This window comes from Saccostrea echinata, unplaced genomic scaffold (genome assembly GCF_033153115.1).
Source record: "Saccostrea echinata isolate AGI-Se365-2 ecotype Australia unplaced genomic scaffold, CSIRO_AGI_Sech_v1 ptg000046l, whole genome shotgun sequence".
In the NCBI taxonomy this organism is placed as follows: Eukaryota; Metazoa; Mollusca; class Bivalvia; order Ostreida; family Ostreidae; genus Saccostrea; species Saccostrea echinata.
In genome coordinates, this window is record NW_026889795.1 from 11,555,089 (window position 1) to 11,580,000 (window position 24,912).

At 32.4% G+C, this 24,912-nt stretch overlaps 1 protein-coding gene across 1 annotated transcript in view; it reads right to left on the bottom strand.

The window, feature by feature from the left end:
• Positions 1-1,683: 1,683 nt before the first annotated feature.
• The window catches only part of LOC133202071 (golgin subfamily B member 1-like), a 147,361-nt gene continuing 124,132 nt past the window's right edge, over positions 1,684-24,912 (bottom strand). The window contains exons 53-65 of the mRNA XM_061337853.1: positions 17,956-18,178; positions 16,299-16,446; positions 11,052-11,263; positions 10,458-10,752; positions 10,074-10,283; positions 9,437-9,696; positions 8,719-9,001; positions 6,732-6,932; positions 6,043-6,281; positions 5,569-5,651; positions 4,671-5,118; positions 3,963-4,114; positions 1,684-2,124 (exon numbers count right to left, since the gene is read on the bottom strand). Coding sequence (XP_061193837.1) covers positions 2,090-2,124; positions 3,963-4,114; positions 4,671-5,118; positions 5,569-5,651; positions 6,043-6,281; positions 6,732-6,932; positions 8,719-9,001; positions 9,437-9,696; positions 10,074-10,283; positions 10,458-10,752; positions 11,052-11,263; positions 16,299-16,446; positions 17,956-18,178 — 2,789 coding nt within the window. The 3' untranslated portion in view covers positions 1,684-2,089. The remainder of the gene's footprint in view (positions 2,125-3,962; positions 4,115-4,670; positions 5,119-5,568; positions 5,652-6,042; positions 6,282-6,731; positions 6,933-8,718; positions 9,002-9,436; positions 9,697-10,073; positions 10,284-10,457; positions 10,753-11,051; positions 11,264-16,298; positions 16,447-17,955; positions 18,179-24,912) is intronic.

Here is a 24,912-nt window from a genome sequence, read left to right on the forward strand (position 1 = left end):
CGATGGGACACATATTTCAGATTTCCCATAACAAAACTTCTATGCTACTGGGGAGTACCCATCTCTTATCTGCAACTCCTCCTATACCATATTGTGGGACTTTCCGAGAATCTTTATTACATAGTGCTGTTGAACAACTCCTATTCCTACGTTTTGATCGGAGAGAATTTTTGGGTTTCCAATCGCTATGCTTGGAAAAAGCATTTTTTTCGATAATAGAATGGGTGCCCATTTCTTATCCGCAACTATTCCTGAAACTTTCAAAGAAACGATCACATATTACCATGTTATGTTATGATCGGACAGATATATTTCCCATAGCAAGCAAAACTTAGTGCACTTCGCCATTACACTTTGATTCATTAACCTAAAAATAAAATGATATATGCAATTTTTAATACCTTAAAAGCATTTCATCCAATTTATTTAAAAAAAATACTTTAAAAATGATACATGCATTTTACTTCTAAAGCATTTCATCTAATATATTTTAAAAAAAAAAACCAAAAAACTTTGAAAATCAACTTTCAAGAAGACAGTTTGTTCATCCCTATTTTTCTAACATCCAAAGTTAAAGTGAGATCAGTGTTTTAGTAATAATTAATTCTTTCTTCTGTCAAATCATAAAGCTAAGAGTTACAAGCACGACAAATATTCTATTAGGACAATATGCATCTTACACAAAAACCTTGATAGCTAAGAAACAATCAACTCAAGTCAGAGTATATATTTTGATATTTTAATTATCAATTCTGCATTCAAACATATAATTATATACACCATAGAATACACCAAAGACATCCATACAAAATATCACAACTGAATTAAAATGACATAAATTGCAGGTATGGTCGACAAAATTAAGGCATGTGTTTATTGCAGAATATATTTCCTATATTGAAAAAAAATTATTTAATAAGCTAAAAATAATGTAAAATAGCAGTTAATATGCCTGACTTCAAGTTTAGATATTCCCTTCAAATCTAAATTAATGCAGATATAGAGAGACATGTGGATGAAAACAGATGTAATTAAACACAATTTTCACTTTTACAGTGATGAAATATGGGTAAATTCTTTTGCTTTAAAGTATTTTCTTCAAAAAAATTATAACCCTTGGTATCAATAAAGAATATAATTTTGAAAAGTAAAATAAAACAGTTTGCATGGTGTCATAATGATTAGTGATTATTTACTACAAGATACATGTACACATAATGAAATTGTGTAAAAGTCCACCACTGTATACTGCATTATTTACTAGTGAAGCATTTGCAATACATTTATTAATAATTCTAAATATCATCAAATATAAAACTGCTATTTCCTAAATAAACAAATGTAGATGAATAAAAGATATTTACCAGGTATGAATTATAAATATTCCTCCTTTAAAACCGATAGGGAGGACTCTCATTTTTAATAAAATACAAATTATGATGTAAATCTATTTCTATGATTATCAAGTAAACAGTATCTTCTTCACCAGAATATAAAATCACAGCTTATTTGGACTAGTTTATACGTTGTATCCTATCTAATGATAATAAATGATACAGGAGTTCTGAATTAGAAATCACATACATAATTTTTCACTTGTATTTCAACTCTATACCATTTAATTTTGAGTAATATCATAAAATATTGCTATATATATTTTTTTTACATTAATGATGTCACAAAGAGAGGTAATTAACATTCTGAACAATGGAAAAGAGTTTAAAAAATAAATAAAAAATAAAACTATCATAAAATGAACTATATCAAACACAAGTTTTCTAAAGAGATGCTTTTCACAGGTTTTACATACAAAACATATGAAGTAATTTTTTATATGGTCCCATATAAATAAATTCAACACATTCAACAATTACAATGTATGTCTGTTTTATATTAGGAGACTTTTCTACACACAAATCTGAACTCTCACGGCTTCAAGACATTCACAATAACAAGGTATAACATCAGATTGCATGTATGATCGATTTATGTTTGCTGTTTGACTTCACTTCCAGGATTTTTGAAATGCTGCAGTTTGGCATCAAGGTTAAATCACAGAAATGTCAGAGAAACTCTGGTAAAATGGTAACTATCGCCTTGGATATGACCTTGACTTTGGTGTACCTGTAAAAATAAAAATAGGACATTAAATTTAAAATGCAATATCAATGACAGCTATTCAACTCAAAAATCAAACCATAATCTTCATCAAAAGCAAACATTAAGCATTTGATTGACCGATATATATATATATTTTTTTTTTGGAAGAAGCAATTCCTGAAAATAAAATGCATAAATTATCACAGCAAACCTCAAACCAAATCCATACCACCAAAACCAAACCCCATCCTCAATCCATACTATATGCCTACTATACTACCACTACTGGACCAAAAAAAGAAGTACATGTACCAATATTCCTAAAATTACTGAAAAAAGAATATAATTGATTTATTATGCAACTGTTGCTGACTTCTCTCATAGAAAAACTTGATTGATTCCTAAGATACTGGAGAATATGGCTCCCTTTTACAGAAATATTTGAATTTAATTTTGATCCATAATGACTTAATTTTCCCTTTTTGCAATGTTTAAGTTTGGTTATTGTTTATCTGGTTGAGGGACTTGGCCGGCTGGCCTGCAGTCTGTGCCCCTCGACGGCCTGCACAGGTTTTTGTAAAGCTACAGAAAGTAAAGTGCAATCACACGTCAGGAACTACTTGCTGAATAAGCATATCTATGCACTGTATTTGTATAAAAACATGCTTTAATCTGATGGAATTCAAGAATTGAGTACAAAATAATTGTGATAGAGACAAAAATATGAATCCTGCCAAATTAAATAGAGTATAGCATAATATGTGAAATTTGTTGAACATTTATTATCAGGGTTTATCTATACAATACTATATGAGGTGCAACCAATTTTGATAGTATGAATGATGAAAAGAATTATCAAAATTTATTTTAATAATACTACTAAAGGTGCAACCTATTCTGATAATATGAATGATAAATTTTTATATTAAAACTTCAAATGTTAGTAGCATATAACGTCACACCAAAATTCTGTACAGTCTCAAACACTTTACAAGCACCAAATGCACATAGACTGGAAGACATCACAGACAGAGGTATATGTACATAGGAATAAAATGCCCAGCAGACCCCGAATACCAGAGCTTACATGTAAATCACAACATGTCTTCTAAATGTTCCTCATCTGTGGTGAGAGAAAATAAATCAAATGTGATTGGTGCAAGTGTGCTAAAATGAAATCACAATGGTGCTATTTTTATTGGATTATGATATGTATGTGTGATGGCTGCACATAAAATTGTGTATATTTTGGGAAATGACGTAATACTGGTGAAAGAAATAAATTGATTGGTGCATATGTACCAATGAATTATTTATCCTCGTAATGGATTTAGAGGGAATATAGTGACAAGCTTGTGTGTGCCTGTGTGTGTGTGTAAGTGATTGCATGCGTGCGTACATTGTAATAAGAGTTCGGCAAATAATTTTTATCTGGAACAATGTGTTCTTTCATAAGGTGATGCCCTTGCTACCATGGACTCTTTTTGATGTAAAAGATGCCTGTGTAACAATTATCCTTTTTCTTCAATGGAGAAATACCAGTATACACAATGTATCTCAGATACAAGAATATTGATATTAAAGTTGAAATTTAAATATATTTATATAGCTGTAGGAATTTTATACACAATTAAAGCACAAGCATTATTTGCAGATTTTGTCATATTTTAGTATAACTCCTATTATCATAAGAAAGTGCTTCAAAGCAAATGATTTCAAGGAGTTTAATAAATCAATGACAAAAATTATATATTAATAATAATTTATCAATTTCCTTTGGATGAAATATTGAATGTTACACTACAGCACGATAAGAATGAGATTCGACTTTAAAGGATTTAAACCTCTGTCTTTGTACTGACCTGAATCCATGTTGCTGAGCCGCTGTTGTAGACTCTCTAGTCGGTTGATGTAGTCATCATGTACCGATTCCGGTTCAGATATTCTCACTCGACGTACCGGTGATGCGGTGGAGGACTTAGATGGAGTAGACATGGTGGATGATAAAATTTTTCTGTCAAAAGCAAAATCAGATTCTTGTTGTACAATTCTTACCCATTTTACTTTATCACAATGCAAATATTGAAAGTAATGTAACAAGAGTTGTTTGTGAAACACTTATGCCCCCCCCCCCCCCCAAATAATTGGAATTTTTCTAATTCCAAGGGTCATAACTCTGTCAAAAATTGCTTGATAGTACCCAAATCAGAACTTGTCCTAGATATTTTTATGATTAATCTATATACCAAATTTCATTTCAGTACGTGCAACCTCTGCAAAGAAAATGAATGGAAACTGCAAATAATTGGAATTTTTCTAAGTCCAAGGGGCATAACTGTCAAAAATTGCTCGATCGTACCCATATGATGGAATCAGAAGATTTGAGATGGAGATTAAAATACAAAAAGGGAAAGTGGTTGAGACTTCCTACTCACTTCGATATAACCCTTGTATTCAAGATATTTATGTTCCAGATGGTGATACAAAAGTAACATAATACATTAGACCTATCTTCTAGCACCTGAGTTTTCTGAGGAGGAGGGATGAGATTACATATACATTAGACCTACCTTCTAGCACCTGAGTTTTCTGAGGAGGGATGAGGTTTGCTGCTGTAATCCCTCGTAGGAGGGGTCATATGAACAGAAAAGTTTCCATTGGCATGGTAACCTTCAGAGGACCTACCCACAGACTGATAAGGTGAAATCCCATTGGCTATCCCACTCCAGTTGACCTGGTAACCACCAGAAGCACCCTCTAGTGGTTGATGAGTAGATCCATTAATGACGTCTCGCTGAGAATAACTGGAAGACATATAAGAGGGGCTATAGGGAGACAAGGGGATATTGGGATTGAGGGGGGTTGATGGGTGACTGTTTAGTGGTCCAAAACCATTCAGGCGTGACTGAGTGTTGACGACAGGGGTTGATGAGTGACTGTTGAGTTGTCCTGAGGCGTTCAGGCATGACTGAGTGTTGATGCGGGGCGGTGAAAAACTGTGTGTATCTGGTGTGTAACCTACAAATAAAACAGTGGATTCTTACTGTACAGAAAATTTATCACACGTGTTCAGGTGTCTGGTGCAAATCAAGTCCTCCATTTGTTTCCATCTTTCAGTTTGAAATCTTTACATGTGCATCTGATACATCAAGTCCATTTCTATCTTTAAAACTTGATACATCAAGTCCATTTCTATCTTTAAAACTGGTTTTTCTATGAACAGTCAAATTTTACCGGTCAATAAAACTATTTCTACAAATTCTTTTTTTCTTGTTTTCAATATGCTGACTTGTTTCCTTGTTTTTTTAAACAATGCATGAGCTTCTGACACAAAGTTCCTTTCTCATGTTTGTATCTAACTCTCTAACATTAATGAGATGTAAACATCTTACTGTTCCATATCTCTTTTTAAACTAAATTTCTTGTTTTTTTAATTTCTACAAAGATGACTTTATCATGTTTTGTTACCTTGCTGCAGGTCCACCGTTCCCCCCATCACAGGGGACCCGACTCGGGTAGCTCTTTTCCACTTCCTCACCAGGAAACGCATCCTTAAACATCATCAGATTTAATACATTCTTAACAAATATTATATCTTAAGGATGTCTGTCCGTTAGCTTGGCACAGTAACTCTTACAATTATTATTTATTTAAACAAGTCTCAAAGCTAAAAATTATTTTTTTTTGTGTGTGACAATTATCATTCTATGCTTCTTAATATGATCCAAAGTACTTTGAAGTTTTTGAAAAGGTCATGTAATTCACTACACCAAAAAGGTGTCAGTCATTGGTTAATGGGAATCATAGAAGACAAAAAAGAATTGGTTTGTGATTATATTGTATTGATAAAGAAGAAATTTCTGACCTTGACACAGCCACCATGACTCTAGCTGTACTTCTAAACATTGACCTTTACACTCAGTAACAACATAAATATCTGACCTTGAAACGGCCACTACGACCCTGGCAGCACTTCTAAACATGGTGAAGGGTCTGCGGTGCCTGGTCCCTCTCTGTAGATCTTCTGGTGAGGGATAAGCTCCCATCCTGGCGATCAGGGCTAGCGTTGTCTGCTCACAGTCCTGGAACCCTCCCAGTAATAGCAGGAGATACTTCTTCTGGTAGACCAGGGCCTTACGATAGCTGTCAGCTCTCAGGTACTTCCCATAGAGTCGCTGGATCTAAAAACAGTCATAATAAAGAAGGAATTTACTAAGATAGCTAGACCAGGGCCTTACGATAGCTGTCAGCTCTCAGGTACTTCCCATAGAGTCACTGGATCTAAAAATAGTTATTTCTTTTATTGAAGGAATTTATAAAAACAGATATATTCACTTGATTATTGTCGTTCAAAAATTTCAAGTCAATGATATAAGGTTGGCTATAATATTATTAGTTTCATACCATTGTTGAATGTCAACAAAATTAGAGAAAGAAGTAAAACTTGCAACAAGAATAGAACTAGAATGTACACCAGACAAGATCTAAACAAAGAAGCCTGACATTTCATCAGAAAACACCAACACAATATTACAAATTTACATAATCTAACAAAACCTACACTTCATTATGTACATAAAATCAACTATCTTCATAATTAACATATATTGCTAATTAGTATTTTTATTTACCCTGTCTCTATCTCCCTCTTTGCTTTGTCCGCTCATGACTGAGGTACGCTCCCGTTCGTATCTTAGATCCGCCCGGCATTTGTCTAGTTCCCTCTCCATCTGATTAAGTGACAGCTGAAGGGACAGACGTTCTTTGGCCCAAGCAGCGCGCGCCTCCAGGTGACGATTCTCCTGGTCATGGTGGCTCTCATCGTGGCCATTCTGCACAAAATTGTAAATTAATTTAAAACTTGAGGAGTAAAAAATTTGACTCTCATCATCTTTTCCTGCTTTTACAGATTTAATATCATGCTGAAAGCTTTTAATTATACAGTGAAACTTGTCTAATCTCGATTTTGTGTATTCAAAAATCTTGCATAAAATCGTCTTAACTTTTAAGTCCCTTTCAGCAAATTCAGTTGTTTAACATTATCTAATCCGGAATGTTGTATATTCTGGTCATTTTTTTTTGGAACCAGTGTTTTCCCGATTAGACAAGTTTTACTGTATCCAATTATTATGTGCACTCTTATCAGTATTTCTGAATAATACAGACGCTTCACCTTCTGGACGATATTTTCTGGGAACCGATTTTTTCCACGTTATTCTGTCTCATTAATCCGGAAATTCGCGTTCCGGATCCATACGGTCAATTTCTACTACAAAACGTAATATTTCATTGAAAAATGATTCGTTTATCCGGACGGTAATTTTTCGAGGAACGACTTTTCACACCTTTCTTGCAGTAGTGATAATTATTGTAAAAACATTGTCCGTGGAGTCAGTTTGAAGGCGGTTACCTGTGACCTCTAAACAATAGCGTCTATAATTAGCGTGTGTTTACCTCAGATAAAACACACGTCTTTTATATTATAAAGCCCGAAGAATTTAGCTTATACTGTGCATTAATTAAAAATAAATCCGTTCAGAATAGAATAAATTGATAACGGTATATAAATTTATGAGAATTTTGGAGAGTTGTAAATAATTTTTTTTTGTGAATAATAAATCACGAGATTTCGTTGTGGTATTGAGTTGCATAAGTTTATCAAAATACGCTTTTCCAATTCTCAAAACGTACATTATTTGAAACGTTTTTTTTTTCTTTTCATAAGACGATTCATTATGATACGTAATTCAAGAAAATATATTTCTATTTAATGCACTAAGAAATACGTAACTGGCGTTAGTTATAAATGCCTATCAAGTTTTTTCAAGGTATATAACTTAGAGTTTATAGAAAAATACTGAAAATCCTGAATATGGCTTGTGTTTACGTTGAATGTTTGCAATACGTACACTGATTACAGTGTTTAGTTACTTACTTCCCTATGTAGTGAATATACGCGGTTAGTCATTTGAACATTCTCAATGGTGATAATGAAGAGTTCTGCTCAATATGAGCTTGAATAAATAAAAAAAAAATGTGCCAAAATAAAACAGTAGCAGATCAAAATTTGGTCAGGCCATGTAACTACACGTCAAATAGAAGGCGAGTAAAGTTTCCTGTGTTAGAAAAGGAAGTCTCAACATAAAACTACCTACCCATTTTTAATCGTGTAAATTACATTTTATTTTTTTTTTTTTAATTTTTTTAAATATTAATTATTTCTTTTAAAACTATAAAAATAAAAATCAATACGTCAAGGTACAATAAAGGTGTTTTCTTTGCCTTCACATTTGATACCACTGTGTTCATATGTACATGCTTTGAGAGGGTACGTGCGTCTTTTAAGAAGTGATTCACTTATCCGGACGATTCATTTATCCAGACGATTTCGTTGGGGACGGAGGCGTCTGGATTAACGAGGCGCCACTGTACATTTAATATATCAAAATTTCATTGTGTATCTATAAAATCATTTCATCCAAAATGCAAAATATTTAAAAAAAAATATTCTTGAAATCAATTGGGTATACAATACTTCCTTAAGTTTGGAACAAATGGGTCAGTATACATTCATCTGATTTTCGGAACCCTTCTACTTGTATCCTCAGCTCTACTCACCTGATGTTCGGAACCCCTCTGCCTGTATCTCCAAATTTCCTCCTCAAGTCTTCCAAGAGTGTTGCGTAGCTCCATTTTTTCTTCTGTAAGTCTTGTCACAAAGTTCGTTAACTCAGAATTGTGATGTAGCACTCGCTCATTCACAGCCTGAGCACTCGGGCGACTCATGAGATTGTCTGTGTTGTCAGACTCCAAAGCGAGTGGCATCTGAGTCTGTTTGAGCTCACCCAGCAAATCCTTCAGTGATCTTTCTAAACCATGAACATTCACTGCACCTTGAACTCTGAAAAATAAATGATCATTAATTTTCCCCAAATTTAAATGAATCATGTGCAAGAATCTGTAATTTGGAAAGTAAACACATTTAATCTTGATAAAAGACACATGACAATTAATGTTGAAGGATATTTTTTGTTAACATTCAATTAACTTTTGACTGGTAGTCCTAAGCCTGAATAGAGCTGATCCTGTTATTGTATAAAATAATGTAAACTCTGAAGATATTATTATAGATATAACAGTTTTTACATAACTGGATATTAAATTAAGTGGAGTTTGGTATTTGTTGCCCTGAGGGAAGCTGATCCTGATATAAATATTATATCATATATGGCAGGCTCTGACAATTATTTTTATAAATATCTTTATAATGGATATTAAAATAAAATGATATTACATTAAGTGGATATAACAATAAGTGAAGTTAAGGATTTCTTACCCTGAGGAAAGCTGGTCCTGATATTGTAATATCAAATACTGTAGACTCTGACAAATACTCTCTAGCTGTGTCTTATAAACGTTCCAGTGATCCTGGTCTTCTTCGCTGCCCTCGGAGTCTGCGTGGTGTTGAGAGGTGCGTAGCTTTTCCTGCTGCAGTTCGCGCACGGCCTCCATCTCTCGCTCCCGACTCACTGTGATTTGGTCCTCCATGTCTAACACTCGCTGAGTCAGTCTCTGAATTTCTAACTCGTTCTCATGCTGTAAAGTCATTCAGTTCTCTTTATTATAACAGTGCTATAAGTTATGTCTGTGTTAATCTCATGTGCACAAAGATCTGCATTTACTAGTCTCCATTTTGTACATGTACAAAGACTTTCAAAATTTAATTATATCTTCCAAGGCCATTCTCGCTCAAGATCTAAATTCTCCACATTGTTTAATGTTAAGTTAGTGCATTGTCAAGAAATGGCATTGGAGTTTTTTCTTAGATGCTCTTCTTATTTTCTTTTTTTGAAAAAAAAAAAGAAATTAAAGAGTTTTTCTTAGATAATTACTCAAAGCTTAATATTAAGAGGCTCATACTATTGTCTAATGTAACTTATTAATACATTTTTCCTTCTATTAAATGTACTCACCATTTTCATTTTCTGGTCATCTCTCTCCCTCTCCAGTTGTCTTTGTGAGCGTCGCTCGCTGACTTTCTCTGAGTCTCGAGTTCTCTCCTTTTCATTTATCATGTCTTTCAGTGATTTGACCTCTGACCTTAGATGTTCACGTTCAGACTTCAGTCGAGACACTTGGTCCCGTTCGTGTTCATAATGACGTGTAATGTCCAACTTCTGAAGCTGTTAAAGAAATAAACAACATCAATAAATATGAAGAAATTAATTCTTGAACAAAATTTTAATTAACAGTCTTAAATGAGACTGTAGCATTACTAAACTGAAATGGATGGAATCTGATTTTTACGGCAAAAAGAACATCTTATACACAGAATAAATAAGATTTTTCGAACTCACTTGTATCTGGTCAATCTCATTTTTCATCTGCCGACATGCCAGTCTCTCCTGCTCTAGTTCCTCTTTGAGTGCACTCGACTGAGATTCCAATAGTGTAACCTGAGATTGCAGTCTCTGTTTCTCTCTTTCCACTGAGTTTTTAAGATCATTCACTTTGGCACGTTCTGAGTCAAGTTCCAGCTGCATGTCCTCGAAGATTGAGTTTTCCCTGTCTGTGCTTTCCAGAAGTGAGCGTCGCTCACTGTCCAGGTTTTCTCTGAGTTTATCATTGACAGCTCGTTCCCTTTCCAAGGCCCTATAAATTACACAAAATGAAGATTCAGTCAAGGAAAAAGTTATTTTGTTTGGAAACATTTTTCCCCCCTTTCTCTTAAAAACATTTTCTTGCATATAAAAGAAACACCATCTTGATTCTGTTACATGATCTGAAAGATCAAAGAAAATATGTTTTGTAAGAATGACCCCCCTCCTTTATCCTTTCTACATCCTTTTTCTTTGAAGAATTTATTGAGTTCTTTTCTTAAATAAATGAATTTTGTTTCAATTTCCGCATTGAAAATCATAATGTTTATATAAAGTAAATTCTCAACTAACCCTTGAAGATCATTAGACTTGGCTCGCTCGAGTTCCACTGCTGTTGTGAGCTGCTTGACCCGGGCCTTGTACTCAGACTCAGTGGACCTGAGATTCTTTCTCTCGAGATCGAGTTCCTGTTGTAGATTGGCCAGGGCCACTTTCTCCAGCTCTGCTCCATTCTCTGCTTGCAGTCTACGATCTCGTTCTGCATTTAACTCACTCTGAAGTCTCTGAAAGGTCAAAGGTTAAAACTCATTGAGTGAAAGGTGCTGTATGCAGTCTCGCTTGTAGTGAGATTTGACGTCTAATTGTCACATCTCAGTTTTACAGCCAAATAATACTCTATGAGCTAAAAGAAAAAGGAAGCAAACCATGTGTACACTAACTTGTACATGTAGATTACATTCAGGAGAAATTACACATGTACATGTTTCATCTTTTTTTTTTTCATTTCCCAATAATGTGTAGATATTCTTGTAAATTATTGTCTTAAAAATAACACCTTTTATCTTTGGATAATTTTAAACATTTTAAGCTAAACAACTGCATGAATTTAAACAAACTTTCCAATATGGCACTCAGTTTTAAGACATTGTCAATTTACTTAGTTACTGGTAAACCACTCGTACATAAATGACATATTTCACATCATTGTGGGGTTAGTTGTCAATGTTCTGTCATAAAATGGGAGGAAATCAGAACTTTTCAAATGAAGATCTAAGCATGAGAGAAATTGTAACTAACTAAACAAGAATGAACTGTCTTGAGTAAATAATTATAACATCCCCTGCCTTGCAAACTTTACTAACACTTGCAGGCACAACACAAAAATGCCCCCACCCCATTAAGGTCTACTCTCAGGGATTACATGACTTAACATAATTAACTCAGTGAGGCATTAGAATTTAGAATCTTAACTTCCATTCTGACTCAATCTTAATCTGACCTACTGCAATAAATTTTAACATCAATTATTTTACACTCAGTAATATGAGTTTGTAACAAGCAAAATGTTTGAACAATTCATGAAGAAAATGACATGGTATTCACATTAACTGAGAAATATTTACCAATACAGATCCATGGATTTCCCGAGACAACTCGAGCAAATCCTTGTACATATTTCCAATATCTCAAATTCGTACACTTGAATTCCCTGGTCATGTCATAAGGTGCATAGGAAAAATTAAATGAGAGAAAAAAAAGATTAAGTTTCTTTAGAACATAGTACTGGAATTCCTTTGTTATTGTTTGAAGACTTTAATCTGGTTGATTCTTAACTTAAATCTCCATTGTTTTAAGTGGAACCATTGTTGCCTGACAAATTTTAAAACCATTTAATATATACGCACTGGTGTTTCAGACATAAAAGTATTTCTAATTTAAAATATACCCAGTAAAACAATATCATTGTTGCATTGCACATTTTAAAGTGTTCATTTAATGCAAGATCAGATTTTTTTTTTCCTTCATGGAAAAATCATTTGAGACTTAATGGTCTAGTCTTAATCAGATTACAACGGTGCTATAATCCCACTGACATAACATCAAGTCTTTTACATTATAATTAAAATTTAAAATTTTATGTTAACTGTTGAAAAGGCTTAATATGCACAATGGAGGAAATTTTAACATATTTCAAAGTTGTATGATCTGATATAAACATGGTAAAGAAAGTGTCTCACTCTCTATGATGACACACGATTAGATGTAAATACTTAATAAATCATCAAACTCTCTTATTCATTTACAAAATCTCCTTGTGGAAATATTTTTTAAAGGGTAAGGCTGTTTGGGAGGAAGGGGGTGAGAGGAATGGGGTGGGGTGGGGTCGTTTTCTTTAAAGAATTAAGAAGAATTTCAGAAAGTCTCTGTTTATTTAGCTTAAAAAAATTTACTAAACCAATTGAACCCCCCCCCCCCTTTTTTTTACATTGCTACATTTTTTAATGGTTCTGTAATTTTTTATTGCTTCCACATTAATAAATTTTTCTTTATCACTCATCTAAGACAAACCACTTGAAATGTACATTTATTTAATCTTGGTACATTGAGATTGTTATCTACAGATCTTGTGTAACTATCTTCACAATCTACCTAAAGATCAGTGTTAATTAAGGCAGGTTTTAAATGTGTATATGCTTCTGTAAACTTATAAATCTCTTGTCCTTCTAAGAGTTATTCCCCTTTAATATCAGTGCTTGATCAAAAGAATGTTTAGTAAAAATGTGTTTTTGAAGGGACTTCCTTGCAATAATCTAATTTTCTGTCAACAGATGATAACTTAAATGTGATGGAATATTAATAGGTTAACAGAATAAATAGATAATGGGTAAATATCTAGCAAAGGAAGTAACCTGAGTCTAGCTGCAGTTTCCCTGTAAAACCCTGTTTTATTTTTGACAAAATAAACCAACTTTTATGGTATTCATTCACCAAATTTATAAAGTAAGACCTCATTATCTCAAACCAGATGTACCCGAGAAAAAAACCTCCGAGATATCCCAAGAATTTACTGATGTTGAAATAAATGAAAAAGAGTGCATGGTTGGAACTTCCAAATCAATGCAACAGGTCCTTGGTATTAGAGATAACAGTGTTGAATATACTGAGTTTAAATGATACCCCATTTCAATTTTGCTTGAAATTATGACAATTTTCAAAAACAAGAGGCCCAAGGGCCTTAACGGTCACCTGAGTATAATACAACAATTTAGAGAATCCATAGAGTATAAAATGAACTGAAAAGTGAAGCTTTGTTGCCCAAAAGCAAGAAAAATAGGGTGATCAGGTTCAACAAAATAATTAGTCTAGTGTTCATTAACAGTTCATAAATTAGGTTCTAATCTGTTCCCCATTTATCACTATCACCATACAGTATATTAACAAACTATCAATGCTTCTGTACTATTTTAATTCCTTGTTGAAATCTCTTACATTGGACTCTCTTGGTCTTTGATGAACATTGAATAAGACAAGTTATTTTTGTCTCATTTTTATTTATCTATTACTTACAAGTCTACCTGATCATAAAACTATGAAAGTACTTTTTGTATTATACAATAAAAAATCTTGCAAAATTCTCTTATTCTATTAACCTTTCAAGTACATTATTTACAGTGACTAATTATCAAAAGTAAATGGCAAAGGGGAATAACTCCCCTCAGTAGAATACAAATTAATAGAGCCCTGGCCAGGACCAGAACACTTGACAAAATGGCCCAGATGTTCAAAAATATTTATTAAAACTTTTACTCTTTTTGCCTCTGATATGCCCAGGTGCAGAGAAGATTTTCAAAGAAATAATGCAGTTTTTACTACAGATTCACTACATTATCAATAGAGCCCCCCAGCCCCCCCCCCCCCCCAACCTCCCATCCCCACCGAGAAACACCAGAGTCTCTCACCCTGGGACCAGAAGTTTATTCATCATACATGTAAGTAATCACTTTGTTTATCTGATTAACACTAAGGAGCAGACAGGATTATTTAACAGAATTAATGCATTTTCACTACATTATCAAGAGCCCCACCCTTACACCAGCACATCTGACCCAGGGGTCATGCAATTCACTACTCTGGAAGAAGTAATCATGCTCATCATAACTATACACTTAGCTTCTTTGCTTTTTAACCAGAAGCAGAAAAGAATATTTTCAGAGAAATTTTGCTTTTTCACTATATAATCAATAGAGCCCCCCCCCCCCCTTTTTCACCAGAACCCTTGACCCTGGGGCCATGAAATTCACAATTTTGGAAGGGGCATACTTGCGTATCATAACAATGTACTAATAGTTTGTTTAAATAATACCCAGGCGCAGAGAAGAAGATTTTTAAAGAAATAATTCACCTTCACTATAGGATATATATGGCCCCGCCCTAGCACCAGAACCCCTGTACCTGGGGCCCTGAATTTCATAATTTTGGAAGAAGCATCCTTGCTTATCATAACAATGTACTTAATTTGTTTAAATAATACCCAGGAGTAGAGAAGATTTTTAAAGCATTAATGCATTTTCACTATATGATTTATATAGCCCAGCCCTAGCACCAGAACTCTTGACCCTGGGGCCATGAATTTCACAATTTTGGTAGAGTCACTCTTGCTTATCATAACTATGTATTCAATTTGTTTCAATAATACCCAGGAGTAGAGAAGAAGATTTTCAAAGAAATAATGCACTTTCACTATATGATTTATATAGCCCCGCCCTAACACCAGAACCCCTGCCCCTGGGGCTATGAATTTCACAATTTTGGTAGAGTCACTCTTGCTTATCATAACTATGTATTCAATTTGTTTAAATGATACCCAGGAGTAGAGAAGAAGATTTTCAAAGAAATAATGCACTTTCACTATATGACCTATATAGCCCTGCCCTAGCACCAGAACCCCTGACCCTGGGGCCATGAATTTCACAATTTTGGTGAAGTCACCCTTGCTTATCATAACTATGTATTCAATTTGTTTCAATAATACCTAGGAGTAGAGAAGAAGATTTTCAAAGAAATAATGCACTTTCACTATATGATTTATATAGCCCCGCCCTAACACCAGAACCCCTGACCCTGGGGCCATGAATTTCACAATTTTGGTAAAGTCACTCTTGCTTATCATAAATATGTATTCAATTTTGTTCAATAATACCCAGGGGTAGAGAAGAAGATTTTCAAAGAAATAATGCACTTTCACTATATGATCTATATAGCCCCGCCCTAGCCCCAGAACCCCTTACCCTGGGGCCATGAATTTCACAATTTTGGTAGAGGGCTCAATGCTTATTACAATCATGCTAACAGTTTGACTGCTTGATGTCCAGGAGTAAAGAAGAAGATTTTTAAAGATTGCATTAATTTTAGTGGTTTTTGCCCCACCCCTCAGGCCCCAGGGGGGCAGGGACCATGAAATTCACAAATTTTGTCCCCCTTCACCCATAGATGTTATATGCCAAATTTGGTTGAAACTGGTTGAGCGGTTTCAGAGAAGAAGCTGAAAATGTTCAAATGTTAACGCACGACGCACGCCGACGGACGAAAACGGATAGCAATAGGTCACCTGAGTGACTCAGGTGACCTAAAAAAAAATTAAATCATAATTAAGATCTGAACAATTTCATAATACCTCGAGGTGCCAAAATTTGAACCCCCCCCCCAAAACCCTTTTAACTTAATGATTTTTTTTATAGAGTAATAATTACTGTAATTAAGTCCAGTAAGAGTTATCTCTCTTACCAGTGGGTCAGTGAACCTTAAATTAATCCTAACCTCAAGTAGATGTTCCTGTCTCTCTTTGCTGTCTGACTCCAGTTTGACCTCCTCGACCTTTGACCTCATCTGTCTCAGTGAGGCTCGTTCTCGCTCGAGTAGTTCACTGAGATGTTGGCTCTTTGACTTCTCTTCTTCAAGAGCCCCCCTGCAAAGGAGAGCTGATTAGAATCAGGGACCAGAGAGAAGAAAATTAAAATGTCTATAATACATGTATACATATTGTATTTAGACATTTATTGCAATACTTAAGCATTGTTAAAGCTCACATTTCCATAATGCAACGATCTTGATGATAATTTTTTTCCACATTTTCATCATTATTTACTCATTCAATATTATCACCTAGTTTGATTTTTTCTTATAATTTTATCCTTACTTAATGATCTGTCTGTATCAACTAATACTAAATCTGATACAGAAATACTTCCTCATGTTATGAGACTATATATAATTATATCCCATTTAAAAACCTTAATTTAGAATTCCCCGGACAATAATTGGAGACAGTTTCTTGAATACTTCCTTATAATGTCTTGATGAGGGAGTTAACTGTGCATATGCAAACAGAATTATGAAAGTGTCATACAACTGCAATTACTTCATGAGAAGTGTTTAAAAATATTTTTGATATGGTTATTTATTTTGTGCAGATGACAAGCACACAAAAAAGGTGACTTATTTAAAAAATAAATTGCTGTACTTCTTTGTTTAGAGAATCAGTAATGATCATTGATGTGAAATCCCATTAAATAAAATCTATTAAACCCTGGTCTAAAAATTCTACAATCATGTCTCGACTGTTAAAAACAGGATAATTATTTTAATTCTGCTGTATGATTCCACCTATACAAAATGAATTTTTACGAGTAATTTAAAAAAAGGAAATTAGTTTTTCCTTTCAACTCTGATTTCTAGTAATCAACTACAGTAGCATTCTCACTGAGCGACTGAAATTAAAACTTTTAGTGATCTCCTCAACAAATTAAAAAGTGACATTTCATGTGAATAGAAATTTATGCATGTGTTACGAAATAACCGTGAATTTTTCACAAAATCAATACAATCACCTTAAGGAAATGCTGAAAATGACAAACAATACTAGATGAAACACGAAAGCAACAAAAACACACAGAAATTCAGCACTTTCTTTCCCCAATATTAAAGCAGATTCAATTCTCTTTCACTCTAAGCCCAGTGACTGACTGCGTGCTTAAGCTCTGTACTTTTCCGTTTCTTTTTTCCCAAGCTCCTAAATACATTTTAGTGGCTATCTGTGACACAACTTAATTGTCAATGACTTAAATGATCCGATTCATAAATCATATGGAAATGAAAAAGCAAGCATTGCCATCTGTATGACTAGGATCACATAAACTTACAATAAATCATTCCATAAAGTTCTGTTTAAAGACAAAGTTTTTATAATTTACTATATATGTCATAGTTTATTCATAATTTTACACATAGATATATAATTACAACTATTAAACTGTTTTAGTAAACGCATATTAAGACAAAAAAAAACTTTTGTTTTGCCTCAAATAAAACTGCATTTCTTTTTGCACCCCTCATTTACACCTTCCCCTCCCTTCAAACTTCCTAAAAAACTTTTAGAATATACTTAAGAGATCATTTATAAGCCGAATATACTTACGTGACTGATATAAAACGGCTCTGTTCTCGTTCCAGGGCGTCCTTTAATTTAGAAATCTGGATCTGTTGATTGGACAGATCCGTCTGAAGGTCAAGGTTACTGTTTTTCTCACGACTCAGCTGGGTGGAGAGGTCACTGGAGCGGTCGCGCTCAACCTCTAAACTGGTCCTCAGGTCATCCTGGATTATCTTCTCTTGCTGCAGTTTATACTCCAATAACTGAACTGTAATGCGTAAAACAGAATAAATTAATACAATACAGTGGTGTTTGAAATTCTATTCAACCCTTAATAATTGTACAGTAACTGCTTGTAGTGTAAAAAACCAGTATAATACGCAATAAACAATTAAAGAATTACAATTCAAAGATAAATCACAGTTAGGATGAAATACTGGTTTGTTCCTTATGAAGATGTATATATATATGAAAATTTAAAAGGTGTCAGTAATATTCTATTTATAAAGTGAAGCAATGCCATCTTTCAGAATTCCTAAAATCAGAGCTACGAAAAATGTTCAGTGAAAAAAAAATTGGACTACAATATTGAGTAACGATTTTGTTTAGTAGTAACTATGGAAACGAGATGATTGGAATCATAATAAAAAAAGATGCTAAAAATTGAAACTATCGAAATCCTGGAGTTATAGAAAGACAGTGATGAAAGACTTTTAAACATAAATATATATAGAAACCCTAATTAAAACACCTTCCATTTTAACTTGATCAATTCCATTTGATCAAAAGCTCTGTATGGTTGTTAAGTACAAAAAAGACAACTGAAATCTATGCATACTTTAAACACTTTATTTTCCAATTCTTACCAAATGCTTGTTAAAGAAACCATTATATATCTGACATGTCTTAACAACTGTTTGTTAAGAACACGAAAAATAAGCTGAAGGAATTCTTAAGTAATTACTTGTTAAATAAAATTAAGTAAAACTGTTACACTTTTATACAGAGTTTTAACAACTGTTTGTTAAGACTACCCAAAGAATTCCACAAGATATATTCTTAACAACTGGTTGTTAGAAATGCAAAGGAAGACAAACAGAATAAAGTCTTAACAACTGCTTGTTAAGAATACCAAAAGAATTTCACAAGATATATTCTTAACAACTGGTTGTTAGAAATGGAAAGGAAGTCAAACGGAATAAAGTCTTAACAACTGCTTGTTAAGAATACCAAAAGAATTTCTCAAGATATATTCTTAGCAACTGGTTGTTAGGAATGGAGAGGAAGTCAAACGGAAAAAAGGCTTAACAACTGCTTGTTAAGAATACCAAAAGAATTTCACAAGGTATATTCTTAACAACTGGTTGTTAGGAATGGAGAGGAAGTCAAACGGAATAAAGTCTTAACAACTGCTTGTTAAGAATACCAAAAGAATTTCACAAGATATATTCTTAACAACTGGTTGTTAGAAATGGAAAGGAAGTCAAACGGAATAAAGTCTTAACAACTGCTTGTTAAGAATACCAAAAGAATTTCACAAGATATATTCTTAACAACTGGTTGTTAGAAATGGAAAGGAAGACAAACGGAATAAAGTCTTAACAACTGCTTGTTAAGAATACCAAAAGAATTTCACAAGGTATATTCTTAACAACTGGTTGTTAGAAAGGGAAAGGAAGACAAACGGAATAAAGTCTTAACAACTGCTTGTTAAGAATACCAAAAGAATTTCACAAGATATATTCTTAACAACTGGTTGTTAGAAATGGAAAGGAAGTCAAACGGAATAAACTCTTAACAACTGCTTGTTAAGAATACCAAAAGATTTTCACAAGATGTATTCTCAACAAGTGGTTGTTAGAATGCAAAGGAAGACAAACGGAATAAAGTCTTAACAACTGCTTGTTAAGGATGCTAGAAGTAGGTCCCTGGAATCCTTTTAAAATTTGTTAGAGACCAGGACAAAAATTGACAATGAATGAAAATGAATGAAGAATAGCACATACAAGTTTAAGGAAACATTCTTAACAACTAGTTGTTAGAGGAATAAGGTTAGGCAACTCAGGAAACATAAGAAAAATGTAACTTAAAAAAAAAGATTCCTGATTCCTGAATAAGTCTAAACCCTAACAACTGCTTGTTTAGAATCTAAGATAGCTTCATGAAAAGTCTTAACCCTAACAACTGCTTGTTGAATATAGCTTCATGAAGAAGTCTTAACAAACAGTTGTTAGAATACAAAGGGAAGTCAATTCAGAAAACTGAAAGACAAATGTCTTAACAACTGTTTGTTAAGAATTTCACAATTAAGTTAATATGTTTAATCAGTTATTTGCAAAGAAAATAAGTCTGAAAACAACTGATTGCTAAGAATAGAATATAAAGGTAATTATTCTAAACGATTGTTAGAGAGCCAAGGGAAAACAATTTAGAAAACAAACTGGAAAGAAGTCTTGAGAACTGCTTGTCAAGAAAATCGGTTTTAGGGATATCGATTAACTGTTTCTAATTTAATTTAAAAACAAAACAGTCTTTGAAAATATGGCTAAAATAAAAAAAAAATAAAGATAAAAATAAACATATTCATATCTAAAATAACCATTTGTTATGGGTATCATTAACATTAGGGGAAAAGAATCTTTAAAAACTATTTGTTCAGAATATCAGAAATTAGTTCACGATATCCTCTTAATCTATTGGTCTAAAAAACCAAGATAAAAATTGTAAATTAATTACAATTTCTAGCAAGTGTCTGTTGAGAACATAATATACAAATTAGAGACTCGTAGGAGAAACTAGGTAAAGATCAGGAAACATAAGAGTAGCTGTATACAAGTCCTAACAACTTCATATTTGCTTCTTATTACGAATATCAAACACCACTTTATAAAAAAAAGAAGATAAAAAAAACAAGTTAGAGAACCAAGCCTATTCAGAAAACATTTTAACAAGTATTTGTTAAGTTAAATATACAGCTTAATAAATCATTGTTTTAATTTTTAATGTACATATCTTACCAAATAATTCTGTCAATAAAAGTTTCTGTCTGTGTTTCAGATTCATATTTTATGGTCAGGGATGGAACAATTTTTAAAGATAGATTCAATAGTAAAATAAGCCTTTCTTGCTTCTAGGTATGCTTTGATCAGTAAGGATCCATTTGAATAATTTTGTATTAAATTATATTTTTATAGACTGTTTTAATCATTGCAATCTTTCTCTTCTTTAGATGAATTAAAATGAATAAAAAAACACTGGAAAATTATTATAAAATTCAAGTTATTCGATTACTTCACTGAAACAACAAAACACATTCTTGTGTAATTTATGCTTCACAATTCTTCTTAAAAGACTTCTTTCAGGAATGCAACACAAATGTTCGAATTACCTATTATCAAATATGAATTAATAAAAAAAAAAGTGAAGAGTAGAATACTTCTTGATGACTTTTGATTGCATACAGTGCTTTCCAAATGATCGAAGTAATATACTGGGATCCTATAAAATATACTTTCAACTTCTAATTACAGTTTATTTAATATTTTAGTTAGTTTTGTGACATTAAAAGGGAACATTTTGTTTTTAAACTTGGTGTTGACAGAACTTTGAAATTTGGGGGTTTTATTTTTAATCTACTATTGTTAGGAGTGTAACAAAACAATTTTATATTTATCAATGATCTTTATCTCTCTTCTCCAAAAAGTAATTGCAGGAAATGTTTGAGTATTTGTAGTTGAAATTGTTTTATCTACCAACAAATGAAAGATAGTTTTTGATACTTAAGGGCTAATTCACTGAAAAAAAAAACAACAACTTAAAACCATAGGTTAGATATATATATATATATATAAAGTAGGGATGTCAATTTTGTCAATAATTCATATTCGAATATTCAATGAAAGTATTCGAATATATTCGAATTTTCGATAAAATGAATAAAATCTGTTTTATTTTAAATATACATCATCCTACTCTCGTAGGTATACTTATATAGGAAGTAAAATTGTATGAAGACTTTTGTAGGTGTACAAGAAGAAATTCCATTTGATATTTGTCAATGTTTGAAATAAATAATTGATTTAAATGTAGAAAAGTATAATTTTAACAAATGAAACGTGTATTTATAGTAGCTTCAACTGAGGAACCAGTCGTCTCACAAAAGGCAAGATAGTCGTAACGGTATACTGTTCAGATTTCAATACGTGTAATAAATTACAATTATTTGCCTGATAAGAGATATGATTATAATCTTTGATACAATGTAAACAAATATTTCCATAGACAATTTTCCTAGGTAATTACCTGTTTTCCCGATAATGAATATAAATTATGTACAACCCGAGATAATCAAGTAATTTACACATTTATTCTGAGATTAAGCCCTTTACAATATTAATTACAGATTAATTCTATCGAACATTCATTCAATGATCAATTAATTTTATTTTGATAAGTATACATTACTCTTCACGCCTTTTAGATATTCTTAGATTTCATTTGTTGTCCTCGATTCTAGATCCGATCGTATCTATAACTAATAAAAGCTATGAAAGTACGTTTTGTATTATACATAAAGCATTATTGTACAATTCTTTACAACACCTTACTCAAAACAAATTACATGTAATTTAGAAGATTTATAAGATAAGAAAGTAGTGAAAGAAATCAGTCGATCGAAATTGATCGCTAGTAAATTAAACAGGGATAATCCCAGCACTGTTCTAATCAAAATTTATTAATCACAGTACTTCTTTTTATGAAATCTGAAAAACACCGAATATTCGAATCTTAAATTCATATTCGAATATCAACTCATCGAATGAATATTCGAATGTTCGAATATTCGTTGCCATCCCTAAAAAAAAAGCAAATAATCATTTTTTGAACTCAAGAAATTATAAAGAACTTCTTATCATTTATAAAAAAAAAAAAATATCAAAACAACGTACCCATTTACAAATTTGAAATTGTAACTGACCTGTGTTATAAGATTTAAAACAAAATTTAAATATGAGGGGAAAAAATATCAGATATCAGGAGTACCAAAAAAGGTATAAATGTATTATTAAGAATCACTGCCAAGTATTTTCTAAAAGAAAACTTGAATACCAAACTCTTCTTTGTTTTGACTTAAATTTGAAACGTTTACTAAAAAGACAGGATGTTAATTAAAGAAATCAAATGTGTATGATATTTCTTTCATATCAAAACTTTTCAAATCATAAAGGAAACAATAAATGTAAATTAAAAATCAAAAAATTAAATTTTTGCACACATACAGAGACAAAAATCAATGTTTAAAGAATAAGAAAAAGAAAACTATAATCATGGTACAAAGACCTTTTACATAAATTTCAATTATCTGGTAATTTTTTTAAAAATATTTTTTTGGAAACAGTGCATCAAACAATCGATATTTTTTCTTGAGTGATTTTTTTTATCACCGACGGAATGTTTTTGTTGTTTGTTAATTTGAACGCATATACCAAGCAAGGTCTAACGTTGACATTGATTACTTGTCCAGTGCCCTGAAAGGAATTCTCTTTTCTTCTGAATATTGCTAGTTCCATTTTCTTCTCCACAGAGGTTGCGGATTTTGCAAACAGAAAGCTTTGTGGTAGATATCTTTGATAGGACCATGCCTTCTTTGTCATATTTTCGCCAATCTTCTCCAAGTTGTTTTGTGAAAACCTGTAAATAGTGTGAAATAAAAAAGTTTCACTTAAACTGAACTGCTTTTTTCACTATATGTGACATTTAAATTTTTGTCAAAATGAAATGTCTGATGGAATAAATATAAATGAATGATTTCATTTTTTATGTTTATTTCTACGAGTATATATAAAAAAAGGTCTTGTTAAAAAATAAACTCGAAAAAAGTAAAACCATTTGTCTGCATATATAAATTTGTAATTATTGCATGCAAATCAATAAACTCAGGCCCATTATCCGGCACATAGGAAATCGTCTAAGATCACTACCCATTCATCTACATTGCTTCAGCTCTCTCTCATACTTTTGATAACTCTTCAGGCAAGCAAATAACGCTGACGTAAAGCATGTATCATTTGCTTTTATTTTTTCAGCCCCAGTAGTAGGCTGCCTTGTGGGTCTAGTCTTTAATACAATGAAAATAAAAAAAAGCTTTCAGCTTTTGAAATAGGCATGTGGTTTGTTGTCGTCTTTAAATTTGTGGTATTTCAAAGCAAAAAAAGGAGGGATGAGGGCATTTCATCAATAGAAAAAAAACTGACCCATCAGATTGGAAAACAATTGGCAAAAATCCTATTCTATCAAGATGGAGGGGGGGGGGGGGGTCATTCACATTTTCAGGAAAAGATTTAGAACAAAATCATGAGGGATTTCGTCATTGCTAAACAAAAAGAAAAAGGGGGTCCACTCTATGAATGAAGACTTTTATATGACAAAGACAAGAACTTTATTCTCATAAAACTAGTTACAGATGTAGAGAACAATAATTTAGACAAACATATAGATGACAATGCACATTGCGTGGAAAAAATTAACCAGAACAGCGAACTCTCGAGATAATTTTTTGTATAAATTTACAGACCCTTATCAACTGTTTCTTTTTGCAATTTTAAACAGATTCGGATTCACAGTATAATAATAAGATAAATATAATAACATTTAACATACTTGTTTTAATATTGCATCAGTACAATTTAATAAATAATGAAACTCATCACCAATTTCATTAAAATTACATAGGTTTCAGAGTCTTAATTCTCTAGGAACACCGTGCCATCTGCTTGTTTAAATCTGGAACCTAGTGTTATTAATTCTAAATTTCCAATATATATATATATATATATATATATATATATATATATATATATATATATATATATATATATATATATATATATATATATATATATATATATATATATCTCAGTAATTTCAATGGTAAAATGTCAAAATATTTCTCAAAGGATAATGTACTTTTAAATAACCTGTAAGTAAGTGTTTTTGGTGGTG